Genomic DNA, 20060 nt, shown 5'->3' on the forward strand with positions numbered 1-20060 from the left:
GAAGGACCGAGATCGCAGCCTGGAGGCGCCCTCACGAGAAATTGCACCCATCCTGGCTCTGAAGGTCACCAAACACCCCCTCAGAGCCCAGCCCTGAGAGCACCTCTCTGGCAGAGCAGGTCCCAGCCTCCACACCAAGTTCAAACTTTCACATTCACCCACCTTAGGACAACTTTCACTCTCATTATCGCTCAAGGAGAGGTGAGTCACAGAGCAAACCATACAGTTGGGTAAGGCAATGTCAACAGCAGGCACTGAATCCAGAAGCCAGTCACGGGCCACCAACAGCATCGGGATCGTGGTCCAGCATCCTGCTCTACGACCCGCCCGACGCCGCACTCGTCAATCAGGGCTGATGGGGCCACAGCCACGTGAGGCTCCACCCTCTGGCCACAGGGAGCATCTGTGACTCCATCCACCAGGTCCCCAAAAGATCACGCTTTCTGGAGCTGCTGCAGCCAGGGACTAGGCATGGAGGTCACATGAGGCCACTCCTGCCAGGCAGGGAGCTCCCCCACTGGGCAACTTTGACTGAAATTCCCAGGAGCCTGGACACCCCCCCTTCCTTGGAACTGCTGTGCCATTGGAGGTTCCTCTCACAAGTCTCCTTCCTTCCTGCCTGCCACCAGGCCTGAAAGGTCCCCGCCTTCTCTTTGAAAGCCCTCTACCTTCTCTTGCTCTCTGCCACTCTGTACTTCAGATGCCCCCCACCTCCCCCGGACATTTCTTACAAGTCCAATCATGTCTCGACAACTGCTGCTCAGCAGACCCAAACTAAGATGCTACTAATGTTGGATATTTTCCTCCCAATTGTCTGACGCTGTGAAAAATTGTGAAAGGCCTCTTCTTTGTTGTCTGCTGTGTGACTCCGGGCTAGACCTCTTCCCTCCCTGGGAACCCTTAATTCCTTCCTTCATAAAGTGAGGATAACAAATTTTTCTCCATGTGGTTGCTGGTGACAGTTTTTAAAAATATGAACGCATATGAAAGTCCAGCACACAGTAAGCGCTCAGCATACATGTGGGTTGAGCTGAAAAGCTGAAGTGACAGGTGGTGGTGGTGCGTGCATGCTGGGTTCCACCTGCCTCTTTGCGACCCCATGGACTGGAGCCCGCCATGTTCCTCTGTCCATGCAATTCTCCAGACAAGAATACTGGAGTGGGTTGCCATTTCCTCCTCCAGAGGATCTTCCCAACCCAGGGATCGAACCTGCATTTCCTGTGTTGGCTGGCAGGTATTTCACACCACTGAACTACCAGGGAGACTTTACAAAGTGACCTAAACTGAAATTAAGTAAGTATCAGCTGTGCCCCTCAAGATACTGCCAGGAATGACTGGAATTCTTTAAGTTAAACCTGTCACCCTCTGACCCTAAGGCATGTAGAACTGTCCTGGAAAAACAAAAGGTCTGGAGAATAATATGAAACAGCAGTAACGATTAGCACCTAAAGAGGGTTTCCTATGGACCTAGCACTGTGCTGAGTGCCTTCCATAAGCTATTCATGCAATTCCCACCACAATCCGAAGAGACAGAAACTGCTATTGTGACCATTTTCCAGATGAGAATACTAAGGCACAGTGAGGTCAGCTTGCCCACAGTCACGCAGCTGGCCAGTGGCAAAACCAGGACACATTTTGGCTGCCTGGCTCCAGGGTCCCCATTCTCCACCCTGACACAATGAAGCCTCTGCCACGTAGCCCAAGGTCAAACAGCCTCTCACCTCTCATGTGCTTAAGCTGACCCTAAACCTGAAGGCATAAGAGAAGCAGACAGGGTGATGATAACCACCCCATCTCACAAAAAAGTCACTTTAGGGGGAAGAGGAAAGGGAGGGATACACAGAGGCCCTTGAACAACACAGGTTTGAGCTTCACAGATCCACCTATACAAGGATTTCTTTTTAATAAAAACATATTAAAAAATATTTTTTGTAGATTTGCAGCAATTTGAAAAAAGAAAAAAAAAACAACTCAGACAAACCACATAGCCTAGAAATATGAAAACATTAAAAGAAAAAAAAGGGAGATCAGGAATGCATAAAATACATGTAGGTGTACATAAAACACACAAAATGTGTGTAAGTGGACTGTTTGTGCTAGCAGGTCAACAGTAGACTAGTAGATAAGTTTGGGGATTATACTCGGATTTCTGACTACACAGGGGTCGGCACCCCTCACCCCTGTGAGTTCAAGGGTGGACTGTAGCGTCTGTTGAATGGATGGAGTCTCCACGCTTCTGCTGAATGGAATGAGTCTCTATGCTGAGGACCCACTGGTCCGACATCACCCCGAGCTGGGAAGGCAACCGGGAAACCAGGAGATGCCAAGGGGCGCAATCAAGGGACCCACTGGCAGAGCCCTTAGCAGCTGAGGCCGAGGGAGTTTCCAGGCCAGCTGCTCACGACCAACAGGACCTGCGTGGTTGCCTCAGCAACACATGAGCTGGATTCTGCTCAGGGGAAACATCGGCTTCAAAGACACAAAGGTGGAGCTTCCAAGAGGAGACAGTGGCATTCCAGCAGGGTCACCACCCAGTTCCACCGCATGGAGTTAAGAGTTTGTTAAAGAAACAGCCACCCAGAAAATGGGAGACCCGGAGATGCCCAGAAAGCAGGCGGTTGGCAGAGGGGGGTGCTGTGTTCCCTAAAAAGATGAGTCCTCTTGTGAGTTTCCTGACTCCAAATCCAGGCACCCACAGACTTCAGGTGGTTTAAACACCAGGGTCTACTATCTGCTTTGTGCAGTATAAAGGGGTCTCTCTGCCCCAAAGGCAGCTTCCTGGAGCTACCGGGGCTGTGTCCAGACCCCGGGGTGGCTCAGCCGTCTTCAAAGGCGACTGACAGAAACAGGGAACCTACCTGTCCACACCTTCAAAGCCGTTTAGAAGGGAAAAATCGAACAGCAAGACCGAGTCCTCCCACTGTGTGATTTTCTCCATGGGTGGCAGATGACTAGGAGCAACTGTCCCCACGCAAACCAGTCAGGAGGCAGAGGCAGTGGTACCTCCACGCAGGCAACAACAGCAAGGGGCTTCTGATCCCTCCAGCTCGGGGCTGCCGGGGACCCCCGCGCCCCAGCTCCAACGTACTTCCCCAGCAGTCTCATAACTGAGCAACATGTCAACTCGCTACCCCAGTGAAAGCCCACTCACATTCCATGAGCGCCCTGAAGACCCAACCAAACACGGCGCAGAGTCAGAATTCCCCAGCTTCTGAGATGCTGGCTGGTAGCTAGGCTCCACGTAGGCTGAGGGGGTTTGTCTGGCTTCCTACAACCCGCTACTCACAGGGGCCTCTGAGGAAGAAAGGGCAGATGCTGTTTCTGCCTCTCTCACTGGCAAACTCTTCTCCTCCCAGCCATCCAGGCGCTACCCACGGATGCTCTACCCTGAGACAGTGTAAGCCTGGAGCCTGAGGCCAAGGCCAGCTTGGCCTGGGCTGAGAACCTCAGGACCCTTGTAAATGGCAGGACTGCACTAAAAGGGCACCAGGGGTGAACGCTTATGTCAGGAAAGACTGTAGTCAACTCAAAACCTTACTGCCACAGTACTGACATGGTGAGATTATATTCCAGAACCTGGCTTAGGGAATAATCCCTCCACCCCCAAAGATAAAGCTTCAAGTTGTACCTAATAACATCTCCATGGGCACGTAGGCTAGAATTAGAATCTCCTGCACAAGTTCACACCACAGTCCTCTTCTGCTCTGGGGACCCTCTCTCCTTTCCTCATCAGTGACTGAGGCTCACAGGAGAAGCTTCCCCTGGGGGTTGTACCTGAGGACACGGAGATGATTCTGCAATCCAGCTTTCTTTCAGAAAACCACGATTTCAGGTAAAGCCGCCCAAACTCAGGTTTCATTCTGAATTAAAGGGCTTGGAAGCCCTCCCTTTTGCAGGAACATTATTCTCAAAAACATGTCTTAGCAGTAGCTTTATGTTTTGAACCCTACAACTCAATGACCAGTCAGAACGCCCAGGTTTTGGGTGTGGCCCTTGGGACTCTGTTATTGTGTGAGGGTAGACGGGCTCTAATTTATCTACAAAATGAGAAGAAGGTTTATCTCGAGCTAAAAGCAACGGGGGATTGTCTAGAGCTTCCGTTTCTACAAGGCTGGTACCGCTTTGTGCAATGTCTCACTCAAAAATCCTTGCAAGTTGAATTCCTGATGGTCTCAAATGTAGTCTTTCAGGGGCTGAAGGATCAGCTATTCATAAGTCTGCACAGCATAGTAAATCATAATTTCATTACAGGTAATGAATGGCTTGGAGCCTAGCCTCTGCCCAGGCTCTGTGATAAAGAAGAGATCCTGAGCACTTCATAGAATAATTGCAACACAAAGCTGGGGCCACACCTACACACTGACAACACAACTATTACCAGCAGGACTGCTCCATACCAACTGCGGGAGTGACAGGAAAGAATTCCTTATCTGCAGCAACTGAAGTCTGGCCATCTGGAGTGAAGTTCTAGGAAGGTGGTTTAGAGACCAAAGCTCCACCCGCTCCTGCATGCCACGCCCCCTCCCCTGCAGAGTGTTAATGAGTGACAAGTAAGGGACAAGGCCCTTAATCTAGTCTCTTGGGAGTAACTGAGATAACCAATGAGTGTTCTCATTCTTTAAGAGAGAGAAAGATTTCATACTCAGGTGAGACATCCGGCACTTAAGATTCAGTTCAAGAGCTACCTTCCTGCAGAAGGCCTGGAATAACTCATTTTTTGTGTGCCTCAGTTTTGTCATTGATAAAAGGAGCCTGGAGGGACAGAGAAGGGAAGGGATCAATACTCTGAAAATCCAGCATATTATTCTACACCTACTAAAACGGAGAAGAAAAATCAGGGATGCCTATGTTTGTCAAGGATCTAGAAAGCATTTTGTTTAGGTCCATCAAACACCCAGAAAGCACTGGGCCACTTCTCTGATGGCTTTGTATCAGATAGGGCTCATAATGTATCTTCAAACAAAAGAAAATGGAGCTTTCTGATTGTATCAGTTCGATAACCATAAGCAGTCCCAAAAGGTAAGGTGCATTCTGGCGGAAGCCAGTGTTGCATTTGATGTATTCTTAACTCAGCTAACAGGCAGGCTTTCAAGCCGTGTTATCTGCCCCCACATCTTGACCTAATTTAACAAGTTGCCATGGGAGCCCAATGAAGGTTGATGCAATTTTCTTATCTTGGGAGGAAGAATGTAACTGTGCAAGAGAATGTGAAAATTCAGTTTCTAACTGATTTCCACACTTACAGTGCGGTAACTAAGACAGCAGCAGAAGTCAAACGTATTCCTTTGAGGGTGAAATGGACAGAGAACTGGGGTCCCAGAGGCAGGAAAATGGATTCACATCCCAGTTCAGGGAATCTATACAGACATCCTTTAGTTCAGGTCAAATAACAGTGACATAAAAGGTATATACGTACTCCTACTGTGTGGCCACATATACCCTGGAGATAAGCAAATTTAAAGGAAACAGATTAAAAAAAAAAAAAGTGTAGAACTTGAGATAGAAAATAGGTGTGATGTTTATGAGCAATAAAGAGTTTTGCCAATACTTGTACCATGATTTCCACTCTCCAAAGTTCTTTCCCGAACTTCAGGTCATCCTGGCATGTCTGCATAGACTCAGAGACCCATTTATAAGAACTCCAGTCACTGCACACTTCCCAGGTGGTAGAGGGGCCTAGGGAAGCACATTCTGTTCCCTGGCCCATTCCCTAGGATGCATCTGAGATGATAAGGGGTCACAAAGAGGAGCAAGATATAATTTTCACTGTGGACAGGAGATATTTACCAGACAGTGAACATGGGGCGGAGCAGGGGGGGAAAGGGGTTGGGGGTGGGGGGAGAAAGCCACCCAAATTTGAACCAATCCCCAAATGCCAACCATGGGGTGGCAGGGAGTTGGATATGACTGAGTGACTAACACCACAGGCCAAACAAATCCTGACCTTCATCAAACCACAGCAATAAGAAAATCCAGTTCAAGTCTAAGGACAATGACAATATCTTGAATTCGTCAAGATAGTGAACCTTCCAGGCCTACAAGCACTTATCTGTACTCAACATGTGCTCAGAAACATCTGCTGAAATAATTGATTTGTTACGATTGAGCTTTCTCTCCTGCGTCTAGCAACTTGTCTGGCGCTCATTTGTCTCATTAACTGAGTTAGTTCAATTACATGCTCACAGATCTCCTACCAAGAGAGGGTGGGACACTTCCACTTCGCTAAAAGTAGAAGAGGGTACAAGGTAAATTTGCCTAAAATCACACAGTGTGCTAGGGCTGGGGGAGGCATGGAGGACTTCTGTTTTCTGGGCTATTGTTTGCACCTCCATCTGAGATGGCTTGAAAAGTAAAATCCCCAGTTATAAAGAAGAAAAAGCTGAAAGGTAAGATACTTGAAAAATTGTATTTTAGTTCAAATGAGTTTTTGAGATCATTAACTGATAATCATCCTCTCCTTTGTTCCATTCAATGAATATTTTATTCCCTTAGAGACAGAGACAGAGAGAGGAAATGAGAGCGAGGAAGAAAAGGATGGAAGGAACGATGGAAGGAAGAAGCAATCATTAACACAATCCACCCAAAGAAGTGCATGCGTGCTCAGTAATGTCCAACTCCTCTGCAACCCCATGGACTGTAGCTCGCCAGGCTCCTCTGTCCATGGGATTCTCCAGGCAAAAATTACTGGAGTGAGTTGCCATTTCCTTCTCCAGGGGATCTTTCTGATCCAGGGATCGAACCCACATCTCCTCATTGGCAGGTGAATTCTTTTCCACCGAGCCATCTGGGAAGCCCAAATAAGGGATAACATCAAACATAACTCAGACTTCCAGGACATTCCTGTATTTGTCCTGAAAAGAGCTTCTGATGCTCTGATCTGTTTGGCTGTGGATGAGAAATGCCCACCTGTGAGAAGGCTCACAGGTGGCATTTTGGTGTTGGCTCTCCTGATGGCTGTCTTCAGGTACAAATTCGTACTCCTAGGTTTTAACATTCCACGTCATCCTTTTCCTTCTCTCCTTGAATCTATGACATTTGGAGAGATTTCCAACTCTCAGATAATTCTTGTCAAGATCATCTTAGCCAAAACTCTTCAAACCACTCTTGCAGACTATGAGCTCTGCAGGCTTCTCCCATCAGAGAAGAGACTCCAATAACTTACACACGTGCCCTTTTCAGAAGAGTTTCTATTTGAGGTGGAGATCAGGCTTTCACCATTTCTAGAAACTTCTAAACTTTCTGTAGAGTAGCCACAATTCCTTACCAGAATCTTATTCCATGTAGGTTGACTTAAATCATAAGGCTTTCTTTGGCCATAACCCAAACTTTAGAACTTAGGAAGTCAGTATATTTAATGTCATTATCCACAAAACCAGCTTAACTAGCAAAATTTTCAGAACTGTACACCAAGCAAAAACAAAATGATGAAAACTGTTACAGGAGAAGAATTATGATCATGCCTGCTGACAGTGGTTATGGTAGAGATTATGTCAGAGGGAATAAGGCAAGAACTTTAATAAGGAGAAGCTACATTGAGTATTTGGTCCTGGAAGTCAGGGTGGCAGGGGGAGGAGAGGTGGTAGCCTTTACACTTGGACAAATGACAGCACTTGTATCACAAGAAGAGAGGCAAACACAGCCACTCAAGAGATGCCTGCTACCTCCATTGCCCAAATTCACTTCACAGCTACCTCTGCCTCTCCCCCTCCTAACTAAGCAAACTTTCTCTCTTCCTCCATCAGTGTACCCAACTGGAGCCCAGTTCTCAAAATACCTAAGGGTTACTATAAGCGGTTTTCCAGGTGTCGCAGGGGTAAAGAACCCGCCTGCCAATGCAGGAGATGCAAAAGATGCAAGTTTGATCCCTGGGTCGGGAAGATCCCCTGGAGAAGGAAATGGTGGCCCACTCCAGTATTCTTGGCTGGAAAATCCCATGGGCAGAGGAGCCTGGCAGGCTACAAGTCCATGGGGTCGGAAAGAGTCGGACACGACTGAGCACACACAGCACTCTCGTACATCCTGAAAAACACTTGACATACTTTCTTTATTCCAGATATCATTAACAGAAAGGGACAAACTTTCTACTGTCTGCTGCCCAGCAAGGAAGGGGCTGGCCCCCTTGCAGAACAGTGATTTCCCATCTACTCGTGATGCTCAAGCAAGGACTTGGGGAATATTGTAGAAAAAAAAAAAGTAGGTGACTTTTAAGCCCCTTTCTGGCCCATGACTCTGTAAATAGTCCTGGTCACTACTTTGAAATCCAAACATAACTCCTGAGCACCTATGCATGCACTGAACTGCATGAGGAGCTGGAGGGATGCAACATCCCTGATCCATGAAGGAGGAGGAACTTTTCCAAGCATGTGAGTTGTTCTCAAAGGTCAGCAGGTTTTCCTTGAGTTTTCCTCACACAAAAACAGGGATGGAGTTCAGTCTTAAGATCAGATAGACAACTCTCTAGAAATGCAGGTTGAGGTGTCTGTCTTCATCTACACAAAGGGTCCCCACATGGTGACCCGTCCAGGGTAGATAAATTGCAAGAGAGGCCAAGACCACCACTGTGCACTCGAAGCTTAAAACAAGCTCCACTCACAACACAATTTCTGATTTTTAGAAAATACTACAATCTTACAGGCTTCCCCAGTGACTCTGCAGTAAAGAATTTGCCTGCAATGCAGGAGTTGCAGGAGACAGGGGTTCGAGCCCTGGGTCAGGAAGCTCCCCTGGTGGAGGGCATAGCAACCCACTCCAGTATTCTTGCCCAGAGAATCCCATGGACAGAGGAGCCAGGTGGGCTACAGTCCTTGGGGTCACAAAGTGCTGGACTGAAGCGACTGAACAGGCACAATCTTCCAGAAAACGTCTGATCATTAAGACATTCCTACTCCTTGGACAGTTCTCAGATACACTCCTCAAACCTTCCCAAGGTTACACAGCTTCTGCGCCCCACCTCGCTTGGACAATGAATCATTTTGCTCTATAATCAGATTCTCAATCAAAGCCCAAGCTCTCAACATACACCTTCCTTTCTCTACGATCTTTCTTTTGTTCACCATGACTACAACTTTCCCTCCTGGGGGAAAAAGTCAATAATAAAGCTCAGTGAGAAGAAAAGTTTCCTCTAGAGTCCAGGATCTAGCCAGAGTGTAGGGTGACTGAGAGCACTTTTCCCATTTGTACTCCTGTCTGACAATGAGGATTCTACTGCCGATGAGTCCAGGGAGAAGACCCATTCATTGATGGCTTTGAGCAATGCTGCTGCTGGCTCTGTGTTCAGAGAGACCTCCAAGAGCAGGCGAGGAGAAGCCCCTTGATGCTAGGCCAGAAGGCAGAATTTCCAGAAGCACCGGATCGACAGATTTCCCTTCCCCTAGTTACAGATCCAAAATATCAGTTTCCCTACCGCTCTCTTGGAAAGACTCCCTTGAAATAGAATGATACGGTTTGCTTCCAAAACCCAATGGCTATTTGCAGAGGGGCCTGAGAGGCTGACCCAACCTCTCAGAGTCTACGTCTCCCCCAGAAAGAAAGGGGGTGACCTTAGGGGCTGGGGACAGCACAGAAGTGTCCAGGGAGCCCACCCCAGCGGGCGGGAGGAAGCCAGGCATCCTACCTGTGTAGCCGGCCAGGGCCGCAGCAGGAATGACGGGCTTGTCCTTATTGAGGTCAGCGCGGTCACGCACATAGTCCTTGAAGGTGCCCTTGGGCTTGTGGTTGGGCAGGGCGGCTGGATAGTCCTCGGAGTCGAAGCTGTCGTAGGAGGGGACGCGCTGCAGGCTGTTGAAAGACGACTGGCTGCTCCAGGACTGGGTGAGGCGGTCGCAGCTGTCGTAGCTCTCTATGCTCTCGAAGGAGTCCTGGCCCCCGAGCTTACCTGGAGGAGGAGGAGGAGGAGGAGGAGGAGGAGGGAGGAGGGCGGGGAGGAGGGATGGGAAGAGACACTGTGAAACCCTCTCGGTGAGGATGCGCAGGAGGGATACAGAGAGGGAGCGGCTGGCGGGGATGGAGGTGCGCGTGTTTGCTCCGGGCAACAGGAGCCCCCTGCATGGTCCGGTCTTGCTCCAGAGCCCCTAGGACCGAGACTCGGAGCCAGGTGTTGCTACTCATCTCTGCCAGGGGGAGACAGCAGTGTTTGGAACGACGAGAATTCCAGAACCAGAAACCTACAGGCTGAGAAACACGTCTGTTATGACGAGGTTTCTGGCCGATGAGTTAGATCCAATGAGTGGATGAAGAAATCTGAGCTGCATCAGGCTCAACTCACCCTCTACCCTAACTCAAGCCAGGGAGATTTTCAAAAGGCTCCATTTGGCAAAATATTTTGGTCACAAGAAAAAAAAAATTCCACTACACTAGGACGATTGACCTTCCTTGACCTTGGAACTAAAACACTACTTTTTAGCCTTTTTTCCAAACACTCTTGAAATGTACATCATACTGCCTCTATGCCTTCTCAAATAGAAAAAGAAGTCATGAGATCTTTTTTTTCCAGGAGGTTAAAAAAGAAAACATTATCATTCTTCTAAATAGAAATCCATATTCTTTACCAAGCACTATCTGTACTTGAAATGTGTGCTTTATTAGGGAAACGAAGGCAATTAAAAAAAACAAAGAAGTTGATTAAAGAGTTAAGGTCCGTAGCAATGGCAGAAATCCTTTACTCAGTGAGTTGCTTAAGGCATTCTTAACTGACCACAAGATCATGCAAGTTCATTAATTTCCCAAACCAGGTTATAAACAGCTGCTATGATTGCATAATAGCTCCTAGAGAAATTTCCATTGGCAAAAAATGCCATTTAAAAGGAGGTTGAAAACGGGGGGGACAAAAACTAAAGCAGCTAACTGCTGAAAAGGCTCACAGGAATATTTTTTATGTTTTATTTCCAGATACTTTCCAGGCAACCTCAATTAAATCATGGGAGATTAAATGGCTGATTGAGTCCAGCAAAGTCAAGAGGCCAAAGGATGTGACAAATGTGCATGCGGAAATACCTGTGAGTCAAGGCTGGCTGGCCTACTCTGACGTTTAAATCCCAGAAGAAAGCTGGTATATATACAAAGTAATACTAGTAAGTTTCTGGTGTATCCTCCCCTTCACAACAGAGGAAATTCGTTAAGACAATGAAATTCAAATATTTAATTTTGGTGTCCAAACCAAAATTAAATATACAGTAATTAGGAAGGAAGATATATCGCTTCCAAAAAAGATTTTTAACCCCAGATAAAAGAAGTTAAACATGTAATTTTTGCATTATCTATTCTTGTAAATTTCCTGAACCTCTTATCCCTTCCAACACTGCTTGGAACAAAAATATAGTTAGTTATCTGCTTCATCTCATTCCTTCTTCCAACCACTCATTCAAAGAACGGCAATCCCCAGAAAGCCTCGGAGCTGTCGGCCCCATCTGCCAAGTTCACTGTCATATTTGCAACTTTTTATTATTATTATTATCATCTAGTTAATACACTAGTATCATCTAGTTAATACATGGGAAAAGAATAAGAGTGGATATATGTGTATATATATATATATATATATATATATATATATATGTATATATAAACTGATTCTCCTTGCTGTACATCTGAAACTAACACAACATTATAAAACAACTATACTCCCAAAAAATATTGTAAATAAAAAAACTTTAAAAAGAAGGGACTGTCCCTTCCAGAAATTCACATTAAAAGTCTCAAGAAAACAGACCCCAACCAAGAATGCAGCAGCCTCTTTTCAACAGAACAGGAAATTTTGTGGCCTCCCATAAAAAGGTGTTTGCTCATTACCGCTGTCCATCTTAAACATACCAAAAGCCTAAGAAAGAGTTTATATTTCCATGAGGAACACCCCACCAAGTCCCCTGCATTTACACTCAAAAGGCCCTGAGATGATTCCGTCAGTCATTTTTATATCTGGAGGGTGTGGAGGCTGGAATTTCCACTCGCTGGACAGCGGAGGCTCCAAGGAGCCCCAGTAAGCAGGGACACTGAACAAGGCTATAACCACCCCATGGCAGCCTCTCAAACATGAGCCAAATGCAACTCTGTTGAGAACTGCGGTTTATAGCAGGAGGCTGCTTTCATTTCAGCTCTCTTTCACAATCCTAGAGCTGGGAACCTTCATTTACGGGTATTTTTTCTCCCCAGATGGGTTGGTTCCAACTAGATGAGTCGCTCAGTTAGGCTACTGTGTTCAGGGGCGGGGAAGCTCGTGTCTTCTAAGACATCCATCGGCCAGCTTTCCTGAGAAATGTCTCTTGCAAACCTCCCTGACCCCACCACAGAGACCTCAGGGCACCCAAAACAAGAGGTGGGGGAGCCCCGTGGCAGCCCACTCAACAGACCAGCACAAAGAAGACAGCTCTCTGAGTCCAAGGAAGTGGAATAGAAACACTCTGTCTACCCTAATGCAATCTGGGAACACTGCGATTATTGTTCATCATCTTCAACTAACAGAGATGCCTTCAGTCTACCCCAACCCTGCCACGGCAAAGTCAATCACCCCGCTGGAATACGTCCTGTGTGCACCACTTCTCACTCGTAAAAAAGCAACCGTGAACAAAACGGTCTGCCCCCAAGTTTGTGTGCTGAGACGCTCGGTGTGAGCAAAGGAGAAAGAGGCCAGAGAGCAAGCCTTCCTGTTCTCTGTGCAGTTCACCGTCTGGCCCACCATCATTCATCTGGGGTCGCAGGAACCAAGAGAAGGAGGGGGAAGAGGCCAATTACACAAAGCAAAGCCAGACACAAGTGGAAAACAACCCGCAACAGTCCTGCCCAAAGTGACAGGAGGCTGGGCCTCCACCACACACACACACATGTGCGCGCATGCACAGCCTCACTGCACACACACACACACACACACACACACACACACACACACACACACACACACACACACACTTATGTGCGCGCATGCACAGCCTCACTGCACACTCACAGAAAGCCCCATGAGAAAGACAGGCGTTCTGTTGCTGTGACCCGCCTGAGAAAAAAGGTACACATGTGAGTGTAAGTATTTAAATAGACCTGCGTCCAAAAATAAAGAAGAAAGGGGAAGGTAAAGCTGGTCCCACCCATCCCCTTCTGTCTGAAACACAAACAGCCCGTGGCCCTAAGGAGGCAGATTACAGGCTCCGATTCTGCTGGGACTTTCCCTCCGCAGGCCTGCTGGGAGGAAGTGGAAGCCTGGACACTCGAAGGAGCTGACAATGTGAGGCCCGCGAGGTCTTGGCCTCAGGACAGGGACCGGGGTCAGCACTGAGCAGAAATCACTTCGGGGCAGGCCAGGCCTGACTTCTCTGACCAAAGGCCTCGCAAGCACCACTTGGAAAGACTTTCTCCTGCTCCTCTTCCTGTCTGTAACTCTTTCCAGTTTATCCATCAGAACAGTCAAGTCAGTTCTCTTGTGAGTGATCTGTAGCATCATTTCAAATATTTGGCAGAAAAGTAAATCAAAGGACTGGCAGGAACCTGGGTAAGCTTCTGTATATTTGAATTAGAAAATTTCAGGATACTTAAACTCAATAATAATAATAATAATAAAAATGTGTCACCTAACATTTCTGGGCTTCTGTTCCCTTTTCTCTGAAACCTAATTTACTCTGATTTTAGGAAGAGTTCTATAATATCTGAAATCATGTCTTATTTCTGTTTCGTTTTGGATAAAAGGTAACATCCAGAATATCAGCAACAACAACAAAGAAAAATCAGCTAGTTCTTCCCCAATGAACAAGTCAGTCTTTATACAAGACTGTCCTATCAGAGCAAACAGTCTGGACAGGTCACTAGATAGGTTGTGTCTCTGAGTGTTTAGGTCCTCATCTTTAAAGTTGAGTGTATTTAACCTTTTTTGGCTTTATAAGGTCAGTCAGCTCTATTCAGAACCCTGTAGTTCACTGTCAATGAATATGTTACCTTTGTCATAACAATCACGGCAGTAAGAGAGAGTATCTAGTTTTGGAAGCTTCTGGCCACCTCTTTCCCTGGTCCTCTAGCTAAATACACACTTAGACCACACTGCTGATGACTGGTTCCAAATAAGCTGTTGGTTAACCATCTTCTATCTTCCCAAACCAAAGAAGTCACAGGAGGTTGGGAAGCACAGGCTGAGAAGCAGAGGTCATCAGATAGCAAACCGACTCGGGAATATTCGAACACCAGGACGGTGCGGAGATCAATTCTCTCCGGGAGGGTTCTCAGAATCATTTTTATGTGACTGTGTCCTCCTTAAGCAAAATCCTCTCAAGGAAAATAAAGCACACATGCACCTAAAGTTATTATTTGGTGAAATGTTGTACCTAACTAAGAAATGTGACTGGTCTTCCCGCCGGATTTCAATTCCACCATGGACCCACAGTCTTTGTCATCATGAAAGCCTCAGCTAAGACTTCATGATACAAAGTTCCTTAACAGCTAGACATTTTAAGATGGAGAAGGAAAAACTCAGGAATGCCCGTGGCTAACAGTGAGGGAGGAAACAAAAAAAAAGGGGGGGACCTGGGAAATACACCAAGTGAGGCAATTCTTAGAAACTTGTAGAGCAGAAATGTGACCTACCACGACTGGCCCGCCCCATGCACATGTTGTCTGGGGTCACCACTTCCTGTTTGATGGCAAAGTAGTCAGTCTGCAACGTCTCCGTCTGCAGAGGGTCCCGGAGGATGACCGAGGGGTAGTCGTTCTCATATTTGAGGGAGAGGAGCTCCTCCGAGCTGATGGGATGGAGAGTCTGGTAGGACTCTGTGATGAAGCTGGGCTCGGAGAACTCCGAGGGAGGGACGCACTGGGCGTGCTCGATACCGTAGCCTGGAAACACAGAGTGTGCGATTGGAGAGATGAGAGGTGAGTACCGAAAGCAGGCTGTTGCCTTCCCATTTATAACAGCCCCATGATGTTGACCAAGTTGACTGCCTTAGGGAATAAAAGATAAATACTTGAAGTAAAAAGGGCCTGGGTTTTCAATCTTGCTCCACTACCTAAGGGCCATGGCCCTTGACAGACAATTCCCTTTTCTAACTGAATTTTCTCATCTCTAAGATAGGGATGATGGCAATCTTCCCCAGGGCATTGTGATGAAGATCCAAGGACAGCACACAACCAACCTTTCTAGCTCACAATAAATTCATTGTTGTGAGTATACAGATCATAATAAAGTAATACAATAAAGCGAAAACAAACCTACTTAAGACACCCTTTGAAATCCAAACCATCAGATACGCCCAGCCCTACACTAATTCTCTTCCTCCGGCCATTCTTGCAACCTGGTGAGGGATTGGGCACCAGGAGGACAAGGCTTTCTGCTCAGAGACAGAACCCGAAGCTGCAGAGCATGCCCTGGAGGGAAGATTTCAAAGGGAACGCTCTCTATGTACTAGCAAAAAGGAAAGAACAAGATCAAAATCCCTGACCTGAACCTCTGTTGGCCACCACATGGCCTAGGGTCAAACAGGACCACGGGAGGGAAGCAAATCGCAGTCTCTCTGTGACTATCTGTCACACTGAAGATATCAGTGAGATCCCAGTGTAGGAGCTCGCAGGTGAATAAAACGTGCAACAGGTTGAAACCTTGTGCTTTGCAGGAATAACAAAGCACATAAGCAAGTGTCTACATGTTTTCTAAGGTTTTTGTTTTTATCAACCATTTTTCAAGTCTTTATTGAATTTGTTACAATATTTCTTCTGCTTTATGTTTTGGTTTTTGGCCACGAGGCACACGGCATCTTAGCTTCCCAACCAGGGATCAAACCTGCACCCCCTGCATTGGATGGTGATGAAGTCTTAACCATTGGGCCACCAGCGAAGTCCCCAAGAGTCTACATGTCCGAAGCTATTATTTTTTGTAAAATTGCCAGGCGGGAGCCTGAGATGGCCTAGGACAGGATTCCTTTCCTAAATTTCCATCACAGTGAGCAGGAAGAGAGAAGAGGAGCTGAAAAGAACTTACTAATGAAGTAATCCGAGGTATAGCGGGACTCTGGGTAGGGAGGGTTGACTCCATTAACTTGGTATGGCTTCACATCCTCTGCAACAGACCAGGAAGGAAGGGGACAAAGAGGTCAGCATGCGAGCAATGCTCAGCAGAAGAGGACCCTGGAGGCGAGGACCACAGTGATCTCAGTCCCTCTGAGAGAAAATCTGCATGTTCCCTAACTGAGCTAGTGTCTGAGCCTCCCCTGACTGGAGCCTTGTCTACAGATGAGCTCACCAAAGTATGGCTAAGTTTATGATTTCAGTAGCTGGAAAGGGGGATTTAATATCTTGGAAAGCACGCCCATGAGTAATCTCGAAGGGCTGGGAAGGCATCCACCCTCTTTCTGATGCATGCGTGTGCCGCCAGCCTCCAAGGCTTGAAGACATCTTATTGCTGTTGTTGTTTAGTCGCTCAGTCGTGTCCGACTCTTTGCAACCCCATGGATTGCAGCCCGCCAAGCTCTTCTGTCCATGGGATTTCCCAGGGAAGAATACTGGAGTAGATTGCTATTTCTTTCTCCAGGGGATCTTCCCCACACCTTGGGAATTTACCAAAATCAGTCACCAATATTCAAACAGATCAGGTCCAAAGTTTTTCAGAAACACAGGACAATCTTTTTAGGCAGGAAGATTTTTATTATTTTCTTATTATTTTTATTGTTATTTTATTTATTTTTGGCCATGCTGCGCCACACGGGGGATCTTAGTTCCCTAACCAGGGATTGAACCCCAGCCCACTGCACCAGAAGTGTGGAGTCCCAACCACTGAAGCACCAGGGAAGTTCAAGCAGGTAGATTTCAGAGCCTCCACTTCTTCCAACAGATACCTGGTGTTTGGTGTTTTTTCCGTTGCCCTCAGATTTCAAGTTCAGGCCCAGATAAGACACTAGGAAGGTGACTCTACTTGGTGAAATATGACAGAAGAGCCACATAACCAAAGTTCTGTCCGGGTGCCAAGCTCCGTAGGAATGAAAGTAGAATGCAGATGAAGGTAACCAAGCAAAGAAACTTCTCCACTGAACGAAAGTGATCCTGCGGATCCCCTAATGGCCCTGGAATCTGGTGGCAGAGCCTGACTACTGTATGGAACAGTCGGATTACATTTCACTGTAAGAATCAGATGCAGACAGAGGGGGCTGGTTTGGGTTTTTCCTCGGGTATTTGATAGCTTGTTGGGAGCAGAGACTGCTGGGAAAACAAGTTCATGCCTGCACAGAAAAACAGTTCCCAGCTGAGATAAAATGATTAAACTCTGCTTCAGCAGCTTATCAGATTGAAACATCCCCTGTACCTTTGGCCTGCCACCCCACCCAGAACAGCTATGTTTTTTTCAGCTCTGGGTTGCTTTACTTTAATCACAGAACAAAAGCTGTAGCCTCAATACAAACATCACACTCAGCTCTTGGAGGATCTGCAGAAGCACAGCCCTCCATCTCCCTTGACAATGGGTGAGATGTTCTCAAACTCACTCCATTACGCTCTCATTCTCCTAAATTCACTGGTATGATTCCTTTGCAGGAAGGTAAATAGCTGATTCACTGGAAAAGACCCTGATGTTGGGAAAGACTGAAGGCAGGAGGAGAAGGAGACAACAGAGGATGAGACCGCTGGATGGCTTCACCGATTCAATGGACATGAACTTGGGCAGGCTCCGAGAGATGGCGAGGGGCAGGGAGACCTGGCGTGCTGCAGTCCATGGGGTCACAAAGAGTCAGACATGCCTTGGTGACTGAACAACAGCAAAGCCAGAAGCTCCCCCATGAGTCCACATCACTACACAAAGAACACAGGAAGGGAAGTTTGACTGAAAAGCCCCAGGTGTAAGGAAACAAGTGATGCTGAGGAAACCACCTGACTGGTCCTCATTGTACAGACAAGGACTCACGCTAAGAGGACATGCCCTTCCTGTGTCCCAGGGATGCTTTTAGAATCCAAACGGACTGGTTCACAGTGCAAACTTTTTTATCTATTCATCCTATTAATTTTTGAGAGTTTGATATTGAAACTCCAACTAAAGATCTTAATTTATCTACTTAAAAAATAATTACACAGTGGAGCTCTATGTACCTTTGTTCTATATTGTCCAAGTCTCCTGCAAATGCGTTATCATAATTTCATAACTTAAGAAAAGGAAAACGTATTTTCAAGCCCTTTGGCTGTGTAGATGAGCTGTAACTGATCAGAGGCCGGCTGAGACACCCGAACACCTGGCTGCCCTGGGGTGCTAACGAGAGGGAAGCGGTGCTTTGGCAGCATATATTTGGGTGACACGGTCTGGTAGCGTCCACTGCCATGTTTCTAAGCCAATGCTTGCATCAGACCTGCCCTGAGCCTGCCGCATCCTTTCCCTCTATAAACAAGCGCTCACGTCACCACGTTATGAGTGGTTTGTGTGCAGTTACACCGAGATCACGGCGTGGCTTCAGGGAAGCCAGTACCGCCGCCCAGCAGTCCTGGGCCAGATTCACCTACTTCTCAATTCTGCTTATTTATTTATTTTTCAGCTACAGCTAAGGAGAAAGGGCGGGGGGGTAGGCGGGTAGAGTAACACTTCTGTGCCCAGAGGAGTCTAATTTGGGTCTCTCCTGGGCATTGCAGAATGGAAAATATCCTTAAACAAAGGAAGGTATTATATGGAATAAAAAGTGCTAAGCCTGAGCTCTGCTCCCTGCCCCCCGCGTCTGCGCCAGGGGTTGAGCTGGAGACCACAGGGAAAGGGTGGGCCTGGGTCAGAGAGGGCAACGGGCTTCTAGGCTTACAGTCAGCTGGAGGGCACTGCTGACTGCTGGTAACTGCAATTTATTTTAAGAAGAAATTCAGAAAAATAAGCGCAAAAACACCCAAGTTTGCCGCCTGCTGCTGTTTCTATACTCAGCCCGGACTGTGGTGCATGAGTCACTCGGTCCAAAAAGGTTGGAAGAGGCTGGTAGGAGAGGCCATGTCATTACAAGGTTGCAACACGGCGTCCTGACATAACCCTGGCTTCTGCTTCAGATGGAAAAGGTGTACCTCGCGACTGCAATTCCAATCCCGTTAGTGGGCAGAGAAGACTGCTTATTAAGAAGCTCGGAAACACTGAGTTTGGATGTGGCCGTGGATCCAGGGAGTGTGTTTCACGATTCCCCAAAAAAAAAAGAAAGGAAAGAAATACTCTTTTGCTGCTGGTTGTGGGCGCTGCTTGTTCAAGCAGTTATGTGAGTCTAAGATAAGGACTGAGATTAGAACTTTGCAACCCGAGAAGCTTTAGGAGGTAAAGATGAAAAGTGCAGCATCCACATATACACGAACATATGTAAATAGACAGCCAATGGGAATTTGCTGATGGACTCTGGGAACTCAAACTGGGGCTCTGGAATAACCTAGAAGGGTGGGAATGGATGGGAGGTGGGAGGGAGACTCAAGAGGGAGGGGACATATGTATACCTATGGTTAATTCATGTTGATGTGTGACAGAAATCAAACCAATATTGTAAACCAAGAATCAATTAAAAATAAACAAACATTAAAAAAAAAAGTGGAGCATCCAGTACATAGAAGAAAAAGAAACTAACGTCTATGGAGCACCTGCTCCCTACCAGGCACCACACGGAAGTCTCCATAGACCGCATGTGCTGTGACTGGACACCCAGAGGACGACTTCGATGTGGCTCCTCGCTCCCCAGTCTACTCCGGAAGCTGCCCCGTGCAGGTCCCACCTCCCCCGCCCCACCCCATCCTCATGCATTTACCTTTCTGCAGGATCTCCAGGTGTTCCCATAAGATGTCCCCAACGAAGTCCGGGGCCAGCTCGAGAAAGCAGTCTTTTCCCAGCGCGCAGAGGGCTGCCCCATTCATACAGAACTTCTGGAAGTCCACACCCTTCAGGCTGAACTCATTGACAGCCCACATCACCCAGTCCCGAACGTGGGTCTCTGTCCACTGCCGGGGGTCTGCGGGAAGAGATCAGATGATGTCCCAGCAGATCAGGGTCTCAACTCTTCCCCGAGCCTCAGAAGCTACATGGAAGCACCTGACCTTCGCTGAGGATGTTCTCAGATTCACGGAATGAGGAAGACCTGATGGAGTATCTTCCACAAGATACTCCCCGCATC

General features: G+C 47.2%; 1 protein-coding gene across 2 annotated transcripts in view; it reads right to left on the minus strand.

Moving 5' to 3' along the window:
- Positions 1-20060, minus strand: part of ETS1 (ETS proto-oncogene 1, transcription factor) — a 140803-nt gene that overhangs the window by 14900 nt on the left and 105843 nt on the right. For both annotated transcript variants that reach the window (XM_065937391.1, XM_065937392.1), the window contains 4 exons: positions 19698-19898; positions 15944-16021; positions 14557-14805; positions 9614-9874 (listed from right to left, as the gene is read on the minus strand). In XM_065937391.1, the coding sequence (XP_065793463.1) occupies positions 9614-9874; positions 14557-14805; positions 15944-16021; positions 19698-19898 (789 nt within the window). The remainder of the gene's footprint in view (positions 1-9613; positions 9875-14556; positions 14806-15943; positions 16022-19697; positions 19899-20060) is intronic.

The sequence above is a fragment of the Muntiacus reevesi genome, chromosome 5, assembly GCF_963930625.1.
Source record: "Muntiacus reevesi chromosome 5, mMunRee1.1, whole genome shotgun sequence".
NCBI classification, from domain to species: domain Eukaryota; kingdom Metazoa; phylum Chordata; class Mammalia; order Artiodactyla; family Cervidae; genus Muntiacus; species Muntiacus reevesi.